The 16,623-nt window shown below is 48.0% G+C and overlaps 1 protein-coding gene across 1 annotated transcript in view; it reads left to right on the top strand.

Moving 5' to 3' along the window:
• The window catches only part of LOC138580281 (von Willebrand factor A domain-containing protein 1-like), a 241,110-nt gene that overhangs the window by 99,023 nt on the left and 125,464 nt on the right, over positions 1 to 16,623 (top strand). The window contains exons 2-3 of the mRNA XM_069650694.1: positions 2,546 to 3,109; positions 3,479 to 3,760. Coding sequence (XP_069506795.1) covers positions 2,546 to 3,109; positions 3,479 to 3,760 — 846 coding nt within the window. The remainder of the gene's footprint in view (positions 1 to 2,545; positions 3,110 to 3,478; positions 3,761 to 16,623) is intronic.

The following is a 16,623-nucleotide window of genomic DNA, read 5'->3' on the forward strand; positions in this document are numbered from 1 at the left end:
TAGGGATGAAAGGATGTGGAGCGGTACAGATGGGGCAGCATGCGTTTGTGAATATGGGACTACATGCTTGTACTCTATGCACAGATCCCCAGATAGCCTTTTATATCTAAATAAGATGGGATGCGATTGGCCAGCATAAAAGATGGCCTGCTTATCCAATAAGCGCGTTTGGATCCCATGGTCTCTGCAGAAGCTGTTTGTCTAATCGAATGAGCAGGGGATTTTGGGCCCGAAAATGTAATACAACAGCTACTTGCTTGATCGAATGTGTGCTCTGTGTAAGTCCCTTTAAAGAGGATTGTTTTCAATTTGCGTCTGCACAGTTTGATGGATTAATTGTGCGCAGATCCGGCGGTCGCAAGTTCTTCCAGATGTGAGACTCTGCAGGAGCCAAGACCCCGGCCTTGGATTTGTCTCCCTCAAGTGCTCTTGTTTCTTGATACATCTGCATTAGCAGGAAGGACAGGCTGGGGTTTGGGTTGTGATGTGGCACCAGTCTCTGCAGGTACTTCTGGGTCGCGCCTCACGCGCGGGGTTTGGCGGAGGATGCTCCTGTACCCGAGCCAGCAAAGGGCTTTTAGTGGTGATTGGATGCAAGCAGCGGCCAAAGCCAAAGAGGAAATTGGCTGCCTCTTTCTCAGACCATTGGAGGTAGTGCAGGTTCTTTTAAAGATTTTTTTTTAAAAATCAGTTCACTTCTGTGATTGATGCTGAGGGAATAATGGATCGTCCCTTACACCACAGTTATTCATTACGAGTCAAACGTAGCCCAAAAGCTTTGCATTATCTAAATAGGGGGAAGGTTCGACACTCCTTCTCGGAAGGGCAGGGGAACAGACTACTGTTATCTTACCATTTAATTTCCCTCTTTGGCTCCATAACCATCGCCCTTCACATGTGATCCCCGAAAGCGGCATCCGATTTAAAATCATTAACTGCAACTTGATTTATTTTTCAATAAAAGCTGCAAGAGGGTAATGAATGATGAGAGGCGCAAAGCATCGAGCCCCTAAAAGCCTGAGGGCCCTATTTATGGAATATTTGCCCGGTTCAAAGTGACTTTGCACTGCCGACACAAACCCTGATTCATGGAACTGTGCAAAGTGTATTTTTGCCGGGCAAAGTCCGGGAAGAGTCAGTGCGTAGTCATTTGCGCACTGCAGTGCAAAGTCACCTTTCAGCAGTGTAGTAGGTGAGTGGTCGGTAGGTGGACTCACAGGGGTGGCAAAGCAGGCCGCGTCACTGAGCTTGCTAGCGGCAGGACACAAGCAAATGCCGTGCCGCAGTCAGCCTCTACGCTTGGCCTGCCGGTCAGTGCTAGCCTCTGGCCTGCAGGGAACTCTGGAGGTTTCCTGCTCGGCCTCTTTTGTGAAGGATTTGTTACAAAGCTTACAGTATCTTCTACCTCACTCTTAACAAATGCTATTTGCTAGTTTTTGTTATGTTGACCTATTTTTTTTAATTCCTATATGAGGGCAAATGTGCTATAAAATTCACAGTTTGGATCCATTTGTCCAAATATTATTGTACGAGAAACCTCCCCAAGCCCTACTTAGAGAGGCTTGTCTTACACGCACGGTGTAATATGGGACCACTCTGAAAAACATTTGCAGGGCCATTTTCAAATTCCCAGTCCATCCCTGCTTCCTGTTGCCAATGCCCCTCTTTGTTTTGATTGTTCTCCTCCTGTCGTCCCCTTTCTCCCCCCTCTTTCTGTGTCACCGCTATGTAGACCACCTACAGACAGTGTGCAGGATATTTTGGGTGACCCCGCAAGGCTCCTCCTCCATCCCTGTGCTCATACCCCTCATGCGTAGAGTTAGTGGTGAGAGTCCCTTGAGTGGGCATCATGATGCTGGCAGATAAGCCCAGGAAATCACCAAAGACTCTTTGTGGTGCCCGGGATACCTTGATTCTGAGCAATTGGGTTGCCTCTGAATGCCAGCCTTTTCCTTTCCCAAGCAGGGGGGGTTCGAATGAAACGGGGACGTCTGGTCACCCTACCAGGCACAGTCATGCCAACATGCACCATTCCAGTCGGGAGATGCTAGTCAAGTTCTTCATTCATTCATTTTGTCATTTGTTATAGCGCCTTTCACCTTGTGATCTAGAGGTTCGTTCATGCATTCTCTGATTCTTCAAGTTGAAACTACTCCTGGTAGATACACCATGAGATGGCAACTTATCTAGAACCAGGGGATATCATCAGGCCCAGGGCGCTCTTGTTCATGACTGTTGCAGGCTGTGATACCATTCACACAACAGAGTGAACAGTGTTATTGATCTGGAATGGAATGCCCATGATCCTGGAGTGAGACCACCTTCTGAATGCTCCAGATTGCCAATGCGCAGCATATAGTGGTTCTGTAGCTCTCCGCAGAGCATTGCACCTTGTGGTGGGACTACAATGCAGGAAAGGGCAATGTGAGATTTTCTTATAAATCCTGCATGAGAAGAATATCAGACTAGTGCCTTAGGGATGGGGCCAAGAGTCTGAAAAGAGGGCCAATGCAAAGCCTCAACCTTACCTGTCTCTCTCTTCCAGGTGCAGACCTCTCCGTCTGCCGGGCCTCTCACCACATCATCGACCTTCTTTTGTTGGTGGACATCTCCGGCAGCATTACTACTCTGGAATTGAATCAGACTCGGGACCTTGTGCAGCGTTTGACAGGCGGCTTTGATGTGGGACCTAGCCGGGTGCAGGTGAGCCTACTGCTAGTCAGTGACCAACCATCGCTGGTAGTCAATTTCCTTGAACCACACTTCATGATGCGGCATGCCCTGGATGGGCTGGAATATGGCTGGGGAGACACCAACTCCGGGCGGGCCTTGGACTATGCCCGAGAGCATGTCTTCACATCTGAAGCTGGCGGCAGGGACAATGCCTCCAGAGTAATACTGTGGATCACGGATGGTCTCTCCACCGATGATGTGACTGCACCTGCCAGGCGCTTGAAGGAAACCGGGGTGAAGATCCTTGTAGTGTCCACAGGAAGGAGGAGCGCAGGCTTGCATTTTGTGGCAAGCGAGCCCAGTGAGGACACACTCTTTTTTGTGGCAGTGGAGAGCTTATCGTCTATGGCCGGAGTGCTCTGCCGTGCTGTGATAGGTGAGAAACCTTTTGCTATGTACAATTACACTACCATATGGTGAACTAAGTTGTTTCTCTTAGTCAGAGAGGGGGGTATAATTGGGATGCTGTAGGGGAGATGGCTGTGGGGAATGCTGTAGGAGAGATGGCTGTGGGGAATGGTGTTGGGGCACGCTTGTCATGGAGGTGGAGCATTATCTGGGGGGACTTTTGTGAGAGCACTCGTGGTATGATTTCAGAGAGATGTTGACTCAGTGCTATTGTAGGTGGATGGTGTAGGAATTCTGGATGTGTTTCTGTAGAACGGTGACGGAGTGTTGGGCGTGTCCATGCAGTGTGCTTGTTAATGGTAGTAATGGTGCCTCCTCCGTTTTGTCTTTCTCTCAGACTCTGTTGCCCCCCGGGCTCTGCAGGTTTCTGAAGTGACTCCTCACAGTTTCCGAGTATCCTGGCCCCGGAACTTCGGCCGGCGAGACGACCATCTCATCCTCGACTACAGTCAGAATGGTGGTGCGCAGGGCGAGGAGCCCAAGCGGTTCTTGAGGAGGGTCCGGGGAGACATGGACAGTGCCCTCCTTAGCGGGCTCTCTCCCAATACGACCTATGAGATGACACTGCTGTCCCCACAGCACCATGATGCACTGTGGGCAAGAGCCAGGACCGAGGAAGGTGAGAACGCCATGCAACACGACTCTTTCTTGTGTCTCTGTCTCTTCCTCATGCTGGTGGGTCAACGAATGGCAGATAATTGTTAGACTATTACCTAGCTCTGAAGTCTAGGATTTCCCCACAGTTAACATTTGTGCTTCTTGACCTCACCGGGTACTTGCCAATTATTGCTCTAATGATATAAACATATTCAAGCTTCTATAATCGCTTGCCTTTGGCAGCCATCTTGATTTAATTTTTTTGTTGCATGTTGTCAGGGTCATACTGGTTGCAATGTGAGTGGGGTAGTCAAAGCCACTGGACCAGAACTACTCTTAAAGTACAGAATGCTTACCAGCCCCTAACAACTCAAGCATTAAACAGATGTAGCTTAGAGCTGGCGAAACCTCGTTCAACTGGAGTTACCTGGCACAGCAGAGCAGCAAGTAGGTAAGTATAAGACTAGAGTCCTTGTTCCATGGCTCTCTTTGATGGATAGGGCAGAGTGTGCCGAATGGTAACATCTCTCTTTATTACTTAAGAAAAATCATAGGTTGTATACTAATTGACCTTTTCACAATTGACCACAGGAAGATTTACCTAATTGAGAAGGTCAATTAGGACATATATGCGTGGGGAAACCCACTACAACCCCCCACCCAATCCAAAACACCCTGCAACCCCCCACCCAATCCAAAACACCCTGCAACCCCCCACCCAATCCAAAACACCCTGCAACCCCCCACCCAATCCAAAACACCTGCAACCCCCCACCCAATCCAAAACACCCTGCAGCCCCCCACCCAATCCAAAACACCCTGCAACCCCCCACCCAATCCAAAACACCCTGCAGCCCCCCACCCAATCTGCTTATATTATTTATAATCCAAAACCAACACAATACATATATAAAATAACTAAAATAATATAAAGGTCAATTGTGCAGAAGGTCAATTAGGATCACTATAATTAGGTCAATTGTGCAAAAGGTCAATTGTAAAAGGTCAATTTGGGTAATGCCGAATCATACATACCATACGTTGCTTGGAGAGATGCAGTACCAATAGTGCAGTGACTAGAGTTGTGCATGAGAACCTGAGTAGGAAATGGCGGTGATGGAAACACTGATGGGCCCAAGTGGTGCAGTGGAGCATAACATAGAACCATAAAAGTGACACCAAGATGCTGGGCAAGGAAGAAGAAGCATTACTAGGAAGCGATAACTATCACTTAACTGAGAAGAGAACCGAAGGAAGGGTGGACATGCAATATAGGGGCTCAAATGACACCTAATGATGGTTAAGTTGGTAAACTAGTACTAGTGAACGCAGCTGATGCTAATCTAGAGCAGAAGTACTCAATGGATACTCCAAAGTGAAATCAAGTAAAGTAAAGTAAGTCAAGGAATCATCAGGGATTGCGGACAATTAGGCCAGGCCTCACACTTCCAGTTTCTGGAAAGGAAAAGTCAACCATTTTGCTATTCTCGCACGGGGGACCAAGGGCTCATATTTCCCCTGTTTTCCATTCCCTTAAAGGGCTTCCTGTGTCTAAACAAATCCAATTCAAATCTTTGTGCATAGTACATCAGGCCTTTTCTTGCATGGGCACAGAATATCTTCAATCCAAATCCCACCCTTACGTTCAACCGACGATCATTAGGTTCGCAAGACGCCTACCTTCAGGTTCCACGTTTTAAATACTCACGGATCGGGGGTTCGTGCTTTCTCGGTAACCAGAACCAAGCTTTGGAATGGTCTTCCTCATGCTCTTTGTGCAACTGAGAATCATCTACTTTTCCGTTGCTCGGTAAAAACTCATCTTTTTAGTTATTTTTGCTCCGCTTCTTTCTTTGTATGGCCTGTTTGAGGTTCCCTAGTGTGACACTCACCCTTGGGCGAGCATCACGCTTTACAAAAAGTGATAACATAACACGGATGCTTGGTGGTGAAAAGCAAATTCACCCTCCACTCTCTGAGTTGTGCTGCCAACTACACAGCCATGACTGGCTGAAGGTGTCACAAATGGCACTGGGCCACTTGGTGTCTATAAGGTGAGACTGCTAAAGGCAACTGCTGGAAGAGATGGCTGAAAGGACCATCCACCGCCTGGAGTGGAGCAACATTGGTCTTTATAGACATCATGCAAAAGCAAAAGCTCGAACGTCATGTAAGGAGTAGCACGTGCAACATATTGCAATAGCAAGCTAATTGAGAGATCTCTACTCGGGAGCATGGACATCCACCCCCACTCCCGGGCCTCATGGGATACTTTGTCAGGTAAGTACTGCAGATCTTTCAAAGTGTGGATACCATTGGGGTCATTACGACCCAGGCGGTAAGTACACCAACTTTACCGCCATGGTGTAAACTACGTTTACACCATGGTAGATGGCGGATTTACCGCCCCATTCCAAGGTGAGTGGGGCGGTAAATCCCCATTTCCCATTTACCCTTCCCCATTCCCATTTTTGCCCCATAGGGCATAATGGGAGTGGGGAAGGCGCTAATTACGGCACCGTAAATTACGGTGCCGTAATTAGCACCAAGGCGGTTTAGCGCCATGGATTTTAACGGCTGGTAAAAGCAGCCGTTAAAATTGGAATCAGGTGTTAAGGGTTAACGACAGCGTTAACCCTTAACGCCTGAGTTGTAATGAGGCCCCATGTCTGTAGTTCAACATAACCCAGCACAATGCATATTGGGAGACTTTGTTTCTGACTGCAAGGTGCCCGTCACCACAGCATTTGGGACATTTCTGCAGTACCAGTATTACGACCCTTGCGGAGATCCATGGTGCAATTTGCACCATGGACCATGGCGCAGAGCTGCCAACTCCGCCATGGGGGTTGGCGGACTTACCGCCCCATTCCGACCTTGGCGGGGCGGTTAGTCCCCAATCCCCATTTACCCTTCCCCATTCCCATTTTTGCCCCATAGGGTATAATGGGAGTGGGGAAGGCGTTAATTACGCCACCGTAGATTACGGTGGCGTAATTAACGAGAGGTCCCGTAGCGCCATGGATTTTTCCGCCCGGAAAATCCAGGCGTAAAAATCACCATGGCGCTACGGAAAGTCGTAATCTGGCGGAGAGGTACGCCATGCATTACGCTGGCGTAAACCCCTCTCCGCCAGGGTCGTAATGAGGGCCACTGTCTTCCAGTGGGCCAGAATGTGCATTGGGGATCCATGTAGGTCATTTACCTAAATTGCCAAATCTGCCCACAGATCCGGACAAAGATACGATCTGACACATTTCCAGGGCTTTGTCAATTTCATACAGCATCATGTCGAGGGTACACGTGGGTGGACGTAGTCCACCCACTTTTTTCAGAGGGTGGACTCAGTCCCGCCCCCCAGCAAAAATGAGAAACATTGAGCGTCTTCTTTGAATTTATGAAATAACACCGACCTCGGCCACGGTCGTTAGGTTCAAAGGGCAGACACTTCACCACTGCAGTATATAACCTGATGGAAAATAAAAAACAACTAAAGGTGAAAAGGCCCTTTTCAGTACTGCCATTTGTCTTGGTTCTTGGAGTTTACAACATGCACACCTTTAAACTTTTTCTAGAACACTATTAGAAGAAAATATCCTCTCTTGGTTTTGTGTGTGTGTTGACTTTATGAAAGACAAATGACATTAATCCTGTGCAATTTGGGTGGCTATGCAAAGTCAATTTAATGAATTGTGCATATTTCAGTCACCTTAATATACTAATTTCTGGCAACGTCACATCCCATTGCGATTGTTAATGAGTCCCCCCACTTCTTTTTTCTGGCTTGTCCCCTGATTTCATCGGAATATGCCCTCTCGTTTTTTGGGAACAGATATCGTCCTTTCTTATATCTTCATTTGCGTCTTCTGTTTTCCACGAGTGGTGCTGTTCTCTTCCCCCAGTTCTTTTCCCCCCTGAAGGACTATGGAATCACCGCCCTGACTGTTCAAGGCTTATAGCCATCAGCTCAGATGCGGAAGACCAGGACGCTCCTGGAGAGAGAGGGAGCCCGGACGGCTGGCCGAGAAGGCGCTACATTCTAACTATCTGTACTTATCCTGGTTCTCTTGATTAGTAGTTTGGGATGCTCTTATAACTAGAGTGCCACAACACAGCAGTCCTCCTGCTCCAGGTAGCTGTTCTATGCACGTCAAAAGCAAAAGTCCTAGTTGTGGATTTGCCACAAAAGGAAAGCACGACATTCATGCTGGTTCCTTCACCACAGAGACCACACAGGACTAACCCGGCTACAACGGGCTGCTGTGCACTTAATACCCCCGCAGGGCATAGCGCAAGGCCGCAGTGTGGACCCTGTGGTGCACTTCCGCACACGCTTTATTGCAGCCTTCTGAACCTTGGCGTTGCAGCGTGCTGCAGGGTTACAAACAGCAGCCCAGAATCAGCCAGAAGGCGGCATGGTCTTGGTATAACAAGCTAACAATGTATTCATCTAGCTGCATAAAGGCGTAGCAGTAGTCAGGCCTGTAACCTGCAGGTTGAACCCAGGTTTCTGTAAAGAGTGCTCGAATGGCATGTCTCCGCATCAGGGCCAGCTGTGTGGGTCGGTTCAGCAGCTCCTGGACGGTGGCATTGGGGCTAGCATTGCACTTGGAGGGCTATAGACCCAGCATGGCCGCTTCATGCACTTGCACTATTGCATATAGGGCAGTTTGGATGGTGTTTGTGAGCTCTGTCTCTAGACTAAGCATAGAGGTTTGCGAGCGACCAGGCATTAGACTCCTAACTGATGGAAAATTCACCATGCAGGACAATGCGCCAGCAAACATAATATCATCATATCTGACTTTCATCATTGTTGCAGCAGAGAGAATTGAATGTCAACATCACTGCAACCATGAAGGCAAAGACCAGCAATAGTTGCACTGCGTCTTCCTTCTGATGAATTATTGTGTACTGCTTGGAAGGAAGCCAATGGACAGGCGTGAGGTACTTACCAGTCATGATAGCCTAGGAATCATCCCAGCCATCAACCTATATCGTAAGGTATGACAGACATGTTGATACTGTCAAAACACAGTCAAGGATCAGATCCAAGCCACTGAAGACACAGCTGCCACTGAAAATCCTAATACCGTGCCGCCCAATCCCATGTCCCTAATATCCCAGGCAACATCTTCAAGTCTGATGACACTGAACCGTGTATAACACCTCCACCAGGTCACCCCTCCCGGAAGCAGTGACCAACTATTACGAGGATGGTGCATGAGGGTACCCCCCTTCCTGGAGCACTGGCATGTGAGGATCAGTTGATGATAAAAGCCATATCAACAACGCAGATTGTACAAAGTTCACAGGGTGCGAAGATCGCTCTATTCGGAAACCTTTCCAATGGACCAAATACTATAGCGTTCCTGAATGAATCCGAGGTTTACTGTTAGCGAATGAGCTGGTAAACAGTTTGCTGATACCCAAACCTTATCACCAACTGCATTCCACTCTCCAAGATCCACCAGATAATGCCTGTGGTTTTCATAGTGTAGGCTTGGTATCTGCAGAAATTATCGAATACAAAAATACCTCATGAGAAATTACCACATTTTTTGGGTCGAATTCGTTAGGGATTTTTGTTCATTTTTATTAAAAATAGATGGGAGGTGGGGTAATGGGATAGGTTAAGTGGGGATGGAGGATGCAGGGATCTCCCACCCGAATGATTTTTTAAAAAAATTCGATCAAAAATGATTTGGTCATTTCTCAGTAGGTCATTTTCTTTCCGAAATTCTCAGAAATTCTGCAGTTGGAGGGCCCAGCGGGTGCAACCCATACAAACGAAAGAATAGTATTAACCAAATAGCAAAATACACACAAGTATTGTCAGTAAACTATGATGTTAACAAAACTAAAATATTTTCTTCTGAGACATTTTGTAACATTAAAAGTATTGCCCCACTATCTGGTTCTCCCTCTCTGTCTGACCGTTGCTTTGTGTGTGATATGCACATACAATCCACCGAAATTTTGAAATATATTAAAATCTTTATTTACCAAAAATGTAAAAGCTCTCCACTGAGGGGATGCATGGGTAAATAACTTTCTCTATCATGCACTGCTCACGCAGGATGGTCTACAATCACGTTTTAGCACAATTCTTTATGATATGAAATGAGGTGGCATTTATAATGTGCCTGTACAAAAGTGTTTCTAGGTGCGATAAGACAAGGAGGGGGAAACATGGGAGGACAAAATAAGGATCTTACTAGACCTTGTGTCATTCAGATCGTGCAAGTGTGGGGAAGAGGGAAGGGGAGAAGTGCCAGGGAGGGGAAAGAAGGAAGTGCAGTTAACTCACAAGTGCAGCGAGAGGGTGGCTCATAAGTGCAGAGAGAAGGGACTCTAGGGTTGCAAATTCAGACCCTTAAGTGCTGGAGAGCCCGTAGGCAGTGCGAGGGGAACTGGACATGCAGGAGACTGGGCCCGAGTTCAGAGGGCGACCAGGTGACTACTGCGCAGAGCAGTCAGGTGCATCAGCAGAGGAGAGGAAGAGAGAAAGCGGATCACAAACAAATGTCTTGAGTTGCTTCAGGAACCAGGGGTGGTTCTGCTCAAGTTTGAGAGCGGTAGGGAGGCTGTTCCAGAGGGAGGCCCCAGCCTCTCTGCTTGGAGAAACGTCTGACCCTGAGAGAGTTGGAGGTGGATGAGTGGAGAGTTCGAAAAGGAAGATGTTTTGGAAGAGAAAGTTGGAGGTAGAGAGGTCCCAGGCCCCAGAAAGCCTTGTGGACAATGCAGAGGATCTTGAAGTTGATCCTTGCAGCCACTGGGAGCCAGTGCAGAGATTTCAGAGCTGGAGAGATATGATCCGTGGGATTGAGGCCAAGCACTAGTCTTGCAGTCCTGCTCTGGATACGTTGTAAAGGTCGAAGAGTAGAGGCAGGAAGATTTAGAAAGAGGCTGTTGCAGTAGTCCAGCCTAGAGAGGACCAGAGCTCTGGAAACAGGGAGCTTCTAGGGGAAAGTGAGAAAATGAATAATACCTCTGAGGAGGTGCAGCTGATAGTTTGACTTCTTCGAGCTGTCAGAGATGTGAGCAGAGAAGGAGAGGGTGGAGTCGAAGATGACACCAAGGTTCTTTGCCTCACAGGAAGGAGCAGGAAGAGGGCCCAGAGTGGGCGGCCAGAGAGAGAGAGAGAGGAAAGGAGGGAGCAGGTCACCCAATGAGGAGGATCTCAGTCTTACTGGCATTAAGGCAGGGATCATTGGCGGAACACCATTCCTGAATTGCGGCCAGACAGTCTGGTATGAGAGTAGAAGCCGAGGTGGCTGAGGGGAGCCTGAAAGAGAGCTGAATGTCATCCGCATAACATTGAAAATTGTAGCAGAAAGTAGTGATGCAGTTGGCAAGAGGTGCCAGGTAGTGGTTGAAGAGTCAGTGAGAGAGGTTAGACCCCTGGGAAACACCACAAGTAGAGAACGAGAGAGATAGAAGAGAGGAAAGACCTCAGTTGGACCTGAGAGGGTTGGTCATTGAGAAAGGAGGTCAACCAGTCCAGGGCCTGATCAGTAATACCAAGGTTGTCCCGGAGACGATTGAGCAGGATGGCATGGTTGACTGTGTCAAAAGCAGAGAATAGATCAAGGAGAATGAGGACAGAAGAGAGATTACAGTCAAGATTGGAGAGCAAGTCTTCACATGTGTTCAGTAGAGCGGTTTCTGCGATTCTGGCAGCTCAGAAGCCAGACTGGTGGTCATGGAGGGAACCAACAGTTTCAGTATCTAGATTAAGCTGGGAGATGGCTAGCTTTTCCAAGAGGTTGCCCAGAAAAGGAGTGATGGAGATCGGGCGATAGTTAGCCAGAGAGGAAGGATCGGCCAAGGGCTTCTATAGAAGGGGGTGTACAAGAGAGTGCTTAAGTGAGGAGGGGAAGGTTCCAGTGGCAAAGGAGTGATTGCATAAATCAGCCAAGGCTGGAGCAAGGGTGTTGATGTGGTCCTTGATAGTTCTGGATGAACAGGGGAGAACCTGCTTTGATGAGACTTTCATAGATCGGACTTGTCTAGAAACATTGTCAGGGGTGAACAGGGGAAAGGAGGAGAAAGGAGGAGGAGAGACGGCCCAGGAGTGGTAGAGGAGGTAGAGGAAGAGAGGGTGGACAGGATGTCCCAAGTTCTAATAGTGATATGAGAGGCCAAGGCCGTGCAGAGGGCCTGGGAGAGAACAGGAGAGGTAGAGACTGAAGCAGGATTGTCCAACTACTTGCAGATTTTGAAAAGTTTGGCCGAGTTGTCATATGCCACAGAGATGCAGACTTGGATGTAGGCTCTCTTCTTAGAGAGGACAGAAAATCTGTACTGCCTTTGGAGCAGGAGGTAGGCCATTTTGTCAGCGGGTCCACCCGAGGCCCTCCACTTCCTCTCCGCCGCCCTACACTTGCATGTAAGGACAGCAAGGTCAGAATCATACCAGGAGTTGCACTTGGATTTTGGGCTTCAAGCCGATCCTCATGACAGGGGTAAGGACATCCAGAGTGTTAGAGATAGAGAGATGAAAGTTAGAGAGGGCCGTGTCAGGGTGTGAGTCAGTCATAGGTGCAGGAGGAGGAGAGAAAGTAGCAGCAAAAGCCTCAACTGACACACGCTTCACGGGTCGGATGACCGAGAAGGTAGGTGGCAGTGCTGGAGTCGGCTTGACCTGCGGGGAAGAGAGAGAGAGGTGGGAAGAAAGGAGAACGTGATCGTTCCAAGAGAGAAGAGTGGTGAGAGGGTTAGAGAAGTGGAGTTCTGGGGAGATCAGAACATCCAGGGTGTGCCCTGCAGAGTGAGTCAGGCCAAAGGGAAGAATAAGTAGAGAGAGAGAATCGCAGAGGCGGCGAAAGAGTCCTGAAGAAGGGCTGGTGGCATCCAGGTAGATGTTCAAGCCTCTGAGGAGGAGAAGTTGAGTGGTAGGGGTAAGGAGCGAGGAGGAGCGGTCAACCCACTCAGAGAGGAAGAGGGCGACCTGGCCAGACGGCCTGTTTATAGTGGCCACATTGAGAGAGAGGCCAGGAGAGATGGAGATCCTGCAGACCAGGCATTCAAAGGAGGAGTAGGCCTACATTGGAATGATAGAAGCAGGAATACACTCTGGGAAAATCAAGGCTACACCACAACCGGGAAGGTTGGTTCTGGGTTCGGCGAGGATCTTGTAGCTATCGGGAAGGAGAGAGTCAAAACTTGTGACAGAGCTGGCGGTTAACCAAGTCTTGTGAGACCGAGTACATCCAAATCAAGCTCTTCCAGGAGATGGCAGATGTCTGAGGAGTGTTTGACAGTTGAACAAGAGTTGAGAGTAAGATAAGATTTACATGGCAGCCCAGTTAAGTGGAAAATCACCAAAATAATGTGTGCCAATTACTTCGCTGTTGGTAACCCAACAAAGGTGTAAAACGTGCCAAGGTTACTTTAAGCCATTGTTGACATGCATCACCCAGATATGAGCAATTCTATGATGAATTAAGTAGTAATAGTAGACCAAGGCTGAAGGGCTACCTCCAATAGCTTCAACAATACAACAAGTAGCTGGTGACAGGATTTGCTGAGGGTGCATACGACACATCCCAACAAATACCAATATAAACAGGCTTCCACTTTAGGCCACTAAATAGAATGTTGAACCTGTTCTAAAGTTGTCTTAACACCTCTATGACCGGTAGACACTGTATCATGACAAATTTCCGAAACCTAACAATTCCTACTGTTCTGTCACCAATCCCGCTAGTCAACAAAAGTTGGACAGTCATTATTGACATCTTTGTACTCCCTTCACAAGACACCACAGCCTACAGATTGCTGTGCCGGGTCAAGTACCAAATAACAAAATCCTACTGTGCCAGGTCAAGTACCAAAAAACAAAATCCTTCTAAGCAAAAAAATATATATACTCAGCTGAACTGACTGTTTCACAATAAAACATGCTGTTGAACCTGCAGATTATACCTGATCGGTATGAATCACAAAATGGAACCAAGGTCCTAAAGAAAAGTGTATTCACTTTGTCCAAGTTTCTTTCATTATTAACAACTCTTTCTCAAGAAACAATTTATTAATTCTAAAGAAACCTGTAACAAAATGGCATCAATTGCTCTTTCTGAGGTGTCCCTTTCAAAAACAAAAGACCTAGAAGTGTTGAGACTTCAAGTGACCGAACATCTCAATGGTATACTGAAACCCCTGAACCTGGTTCTTTTTAAATAACCAAGAAATCTAAGATGCAAAATCAGAATTATTCTGGATAAATTGCCACAAGAAATTGTCGATAAAAAAAACCTACTGATCTTCCTTTATAAAGGAAGGGGCGGTTCGGTATTTTGGGGTCCATTGACAGTTTAATAATCTACAAACATACTCCAAATATTCAACCATAACCTTGTCAAGCTCACACTTCTCTGATGTAACAGAAGGTGGAATGGGGCGGATTCTCTCCAATGATTCTGTGTTTTTACCCGATTTTTATTCTCTGAATTTCCAGTGTGATCATCCCCTTATTTAAATGCACAGCTTCCCATGCTATCGCGTATTCGGTTGTTCATTGTTGATTGAAGCAGAAAACCTTTTTTGACTCTGTCCGCAATTCCACTGTCGCTTTCACCCTTTCCTTACTTTTAAAATTCTCCCTATATCCCTCTACTTCTCCACAACCCCTACTTCTCCTGCTCCGCACCAGACCCAAAGTTGTTCTTTGCGTTTAAATGATGGGGTTACCCCCATGCTTCTTTCTCCAGTTCCCCTTCCTAACCCAGACCATGGTGCTGCCACCTTCAGGTGGTGCCGTGCTTCCTCCCTGCGTCGTGCCACATTGCGTCATTGTCTCGCGATAGTGCTGATATTCACGGGCCTGCTTGCCAACAAAGACGGGGTATTTCACAAACCAGGCCCCCATTTACACTGATAACATGCAAGACAAACGGCTTAGTAGAGTGTTACATACTCGGCTGACATAGAAGACAGAGACAACGATCTTAGTAGGACAGGTGACATTGAGATTGCGCAAGTGCAGGGAGGGGGGAAGGGAAAAGTGTGGGTGGAAAAGAGGGAGGGCAGAGCAGTACATAGGATAACAGTAAAATAAATAATGTCAATAAGCACAATAAATAAAGTGCGCCCAGCTTGTGGCAAGTGCAAGGGTAAGTGCAGACATCAGGTGTCAAGTGCGGGTAGGGGGCTGTAGGGATACAGAACAGTCCCTGAGTGCAAGAGTTGCCTGGGGAGCAGTGCAGGTGTGCAACTGGAGGGGAGGGGACCTGGGCCAGAGATCAGAGGGTAGCCACGTAACCAGTGCAGTTTCAGTTTCAGCCAGGAGATCGGCAGTGGAGAGGAGGAGCGAAGGCAGAAGCAAAGAGGAAGGTCTTGAGGTGCTTCCAGAACCAGAGATGGTTCTCCTCAAGTTTCAGAGAGGCAGGGAGGCTGTCCCAGAGGGAGGCTCCAGCAGAAGAAAGAGATCTATCACAAGGCCCCAGAAGGCCTTGTGGACAATGCAGAGGGTTTTGAACTTAATCCTCGCAGCCACTGGGAGCCAGTGCAGAGATTTCAGTCCTGGAGAGATGATCCCTGGGCTTGAGGCCAAGGACAAGTCTAACAGTCATGTTTTGGATAAGTTGCAGAGGGCAGAGAGTAGAGGCAGGCAGCTTTAGAAAGAGGCTGTTACAGTAGTCAAGCCTAGAGAGAACCAGAGCTCTGGAGACTGTGAGCTCCTGGGGGAAGGAGAGGAAAGGAAGAATACCTCTGAGGAGGTGCAGCTGGTAGTGTGACTACTTAGAGACGTCATAGATGTGAAGACAGAAGGAGAGTGTGGAGTCAAAGATGACCCCAAGGTTTTTAACCTCACAGGTGGGAGCAGGAAGAGGGCCAAGAGAGGCCTGCCAGTGAGTGACAGGAAAGGAGGGAGCAGGTGTGCCGATGAGGAGAATGTCGGTCTTACTAGCATTAAGGCAGAGATCATTGGCGGCACACCACTCCTGGATAGCAGACAGACAGTCACAGATGAGAGAAGAAGAGGTAGTGGAAGTGAGCCTGAAAATTAGGTGAGTGTCATCCACATCGCCCTGAAAATTGGGGCAGAGAGTGGCAATGCGGTGGGCAAGACGTGCCAGGTAATGGTTGAACACCCAGGGAGCTAGGTTAGACCCCTGGGGCACACCACAGGTAGAGATAGAGATAGAGGAGAGGAAGGGCCCAAGTTGGACCTGGGAGGGTCGATCGGAGAGGAAAGAGGTCAGCCAAACCAGGACCTGATCAGTGATACCCAGGTTATCACAGAGACAGTTGAGCAGGATGGCATGGTTGTCCGTGTCAAAGGCAGAAGAGAGATCAAGTAAGATAAGGACAAAGGGGGTGTTGGAATCAAGGTTGGAGAGCAGGTATTGACGGATGTTCAGGAGAGCAGTTTCCGTGCTTCTGGAAGCTCTTAAGCCAGACTGATGGTCATGGAGACAACCAACAGATTCAGTGTGGAGAGTAAGTTGGGAGATGGGCAGCTTTTCCAGGAGTTTGCCCAGGAAAGGAGTGATGGAGATCAGGCGTTAGTTAGCCAGAGATGACGGATCGGCCGAGAGCTTCTTTAGAAGGGGGTGCACAAGATAACGCTTAAGAGTGGAGAGGAAAGTTCCAGTGGCAAAGGAGTGATTGCACAAATCGGCCAAGGCTGGAGCAAGGGTGTCAATGTGGTCTTTGATAGTTCTGAATGAGCATGGGAGAACCTGCTTTGATGAGACTTTCATAGATCGGACCTGTCTAGAAACATCGTCAAGAGTGAACATGGGAAAGGAGGAGAAAGGAGGAGGAGAGACGGGAGTGGTAGAGGAAAAAGAAGAGAAGGTAGAGGAAGAAAGGGTGGACAGGATGTCCTGAGTTTTAGTAGTGAAATGAAAGGCCAGAGCTGTGCAGAGTGCCTGG

The sequence above is a fragment of the Ambystoma mexicanum genome, chromosome 3p (assembly GCF_040938575.1).
Source record: "Ambystoma mexicanum isolate Mex_15411 chromosome 3p, UKY_AmexF1_1, whole genome shotgun sequence".
In the NCBI taxonomy this organism is placed as follows: domain Eukaryota; kingdom Metazoa; phylum Chordata; class Amphibia; order Caudata; family Ambystomatidae; genus Ambystoma; species Ambystoma mexicanum.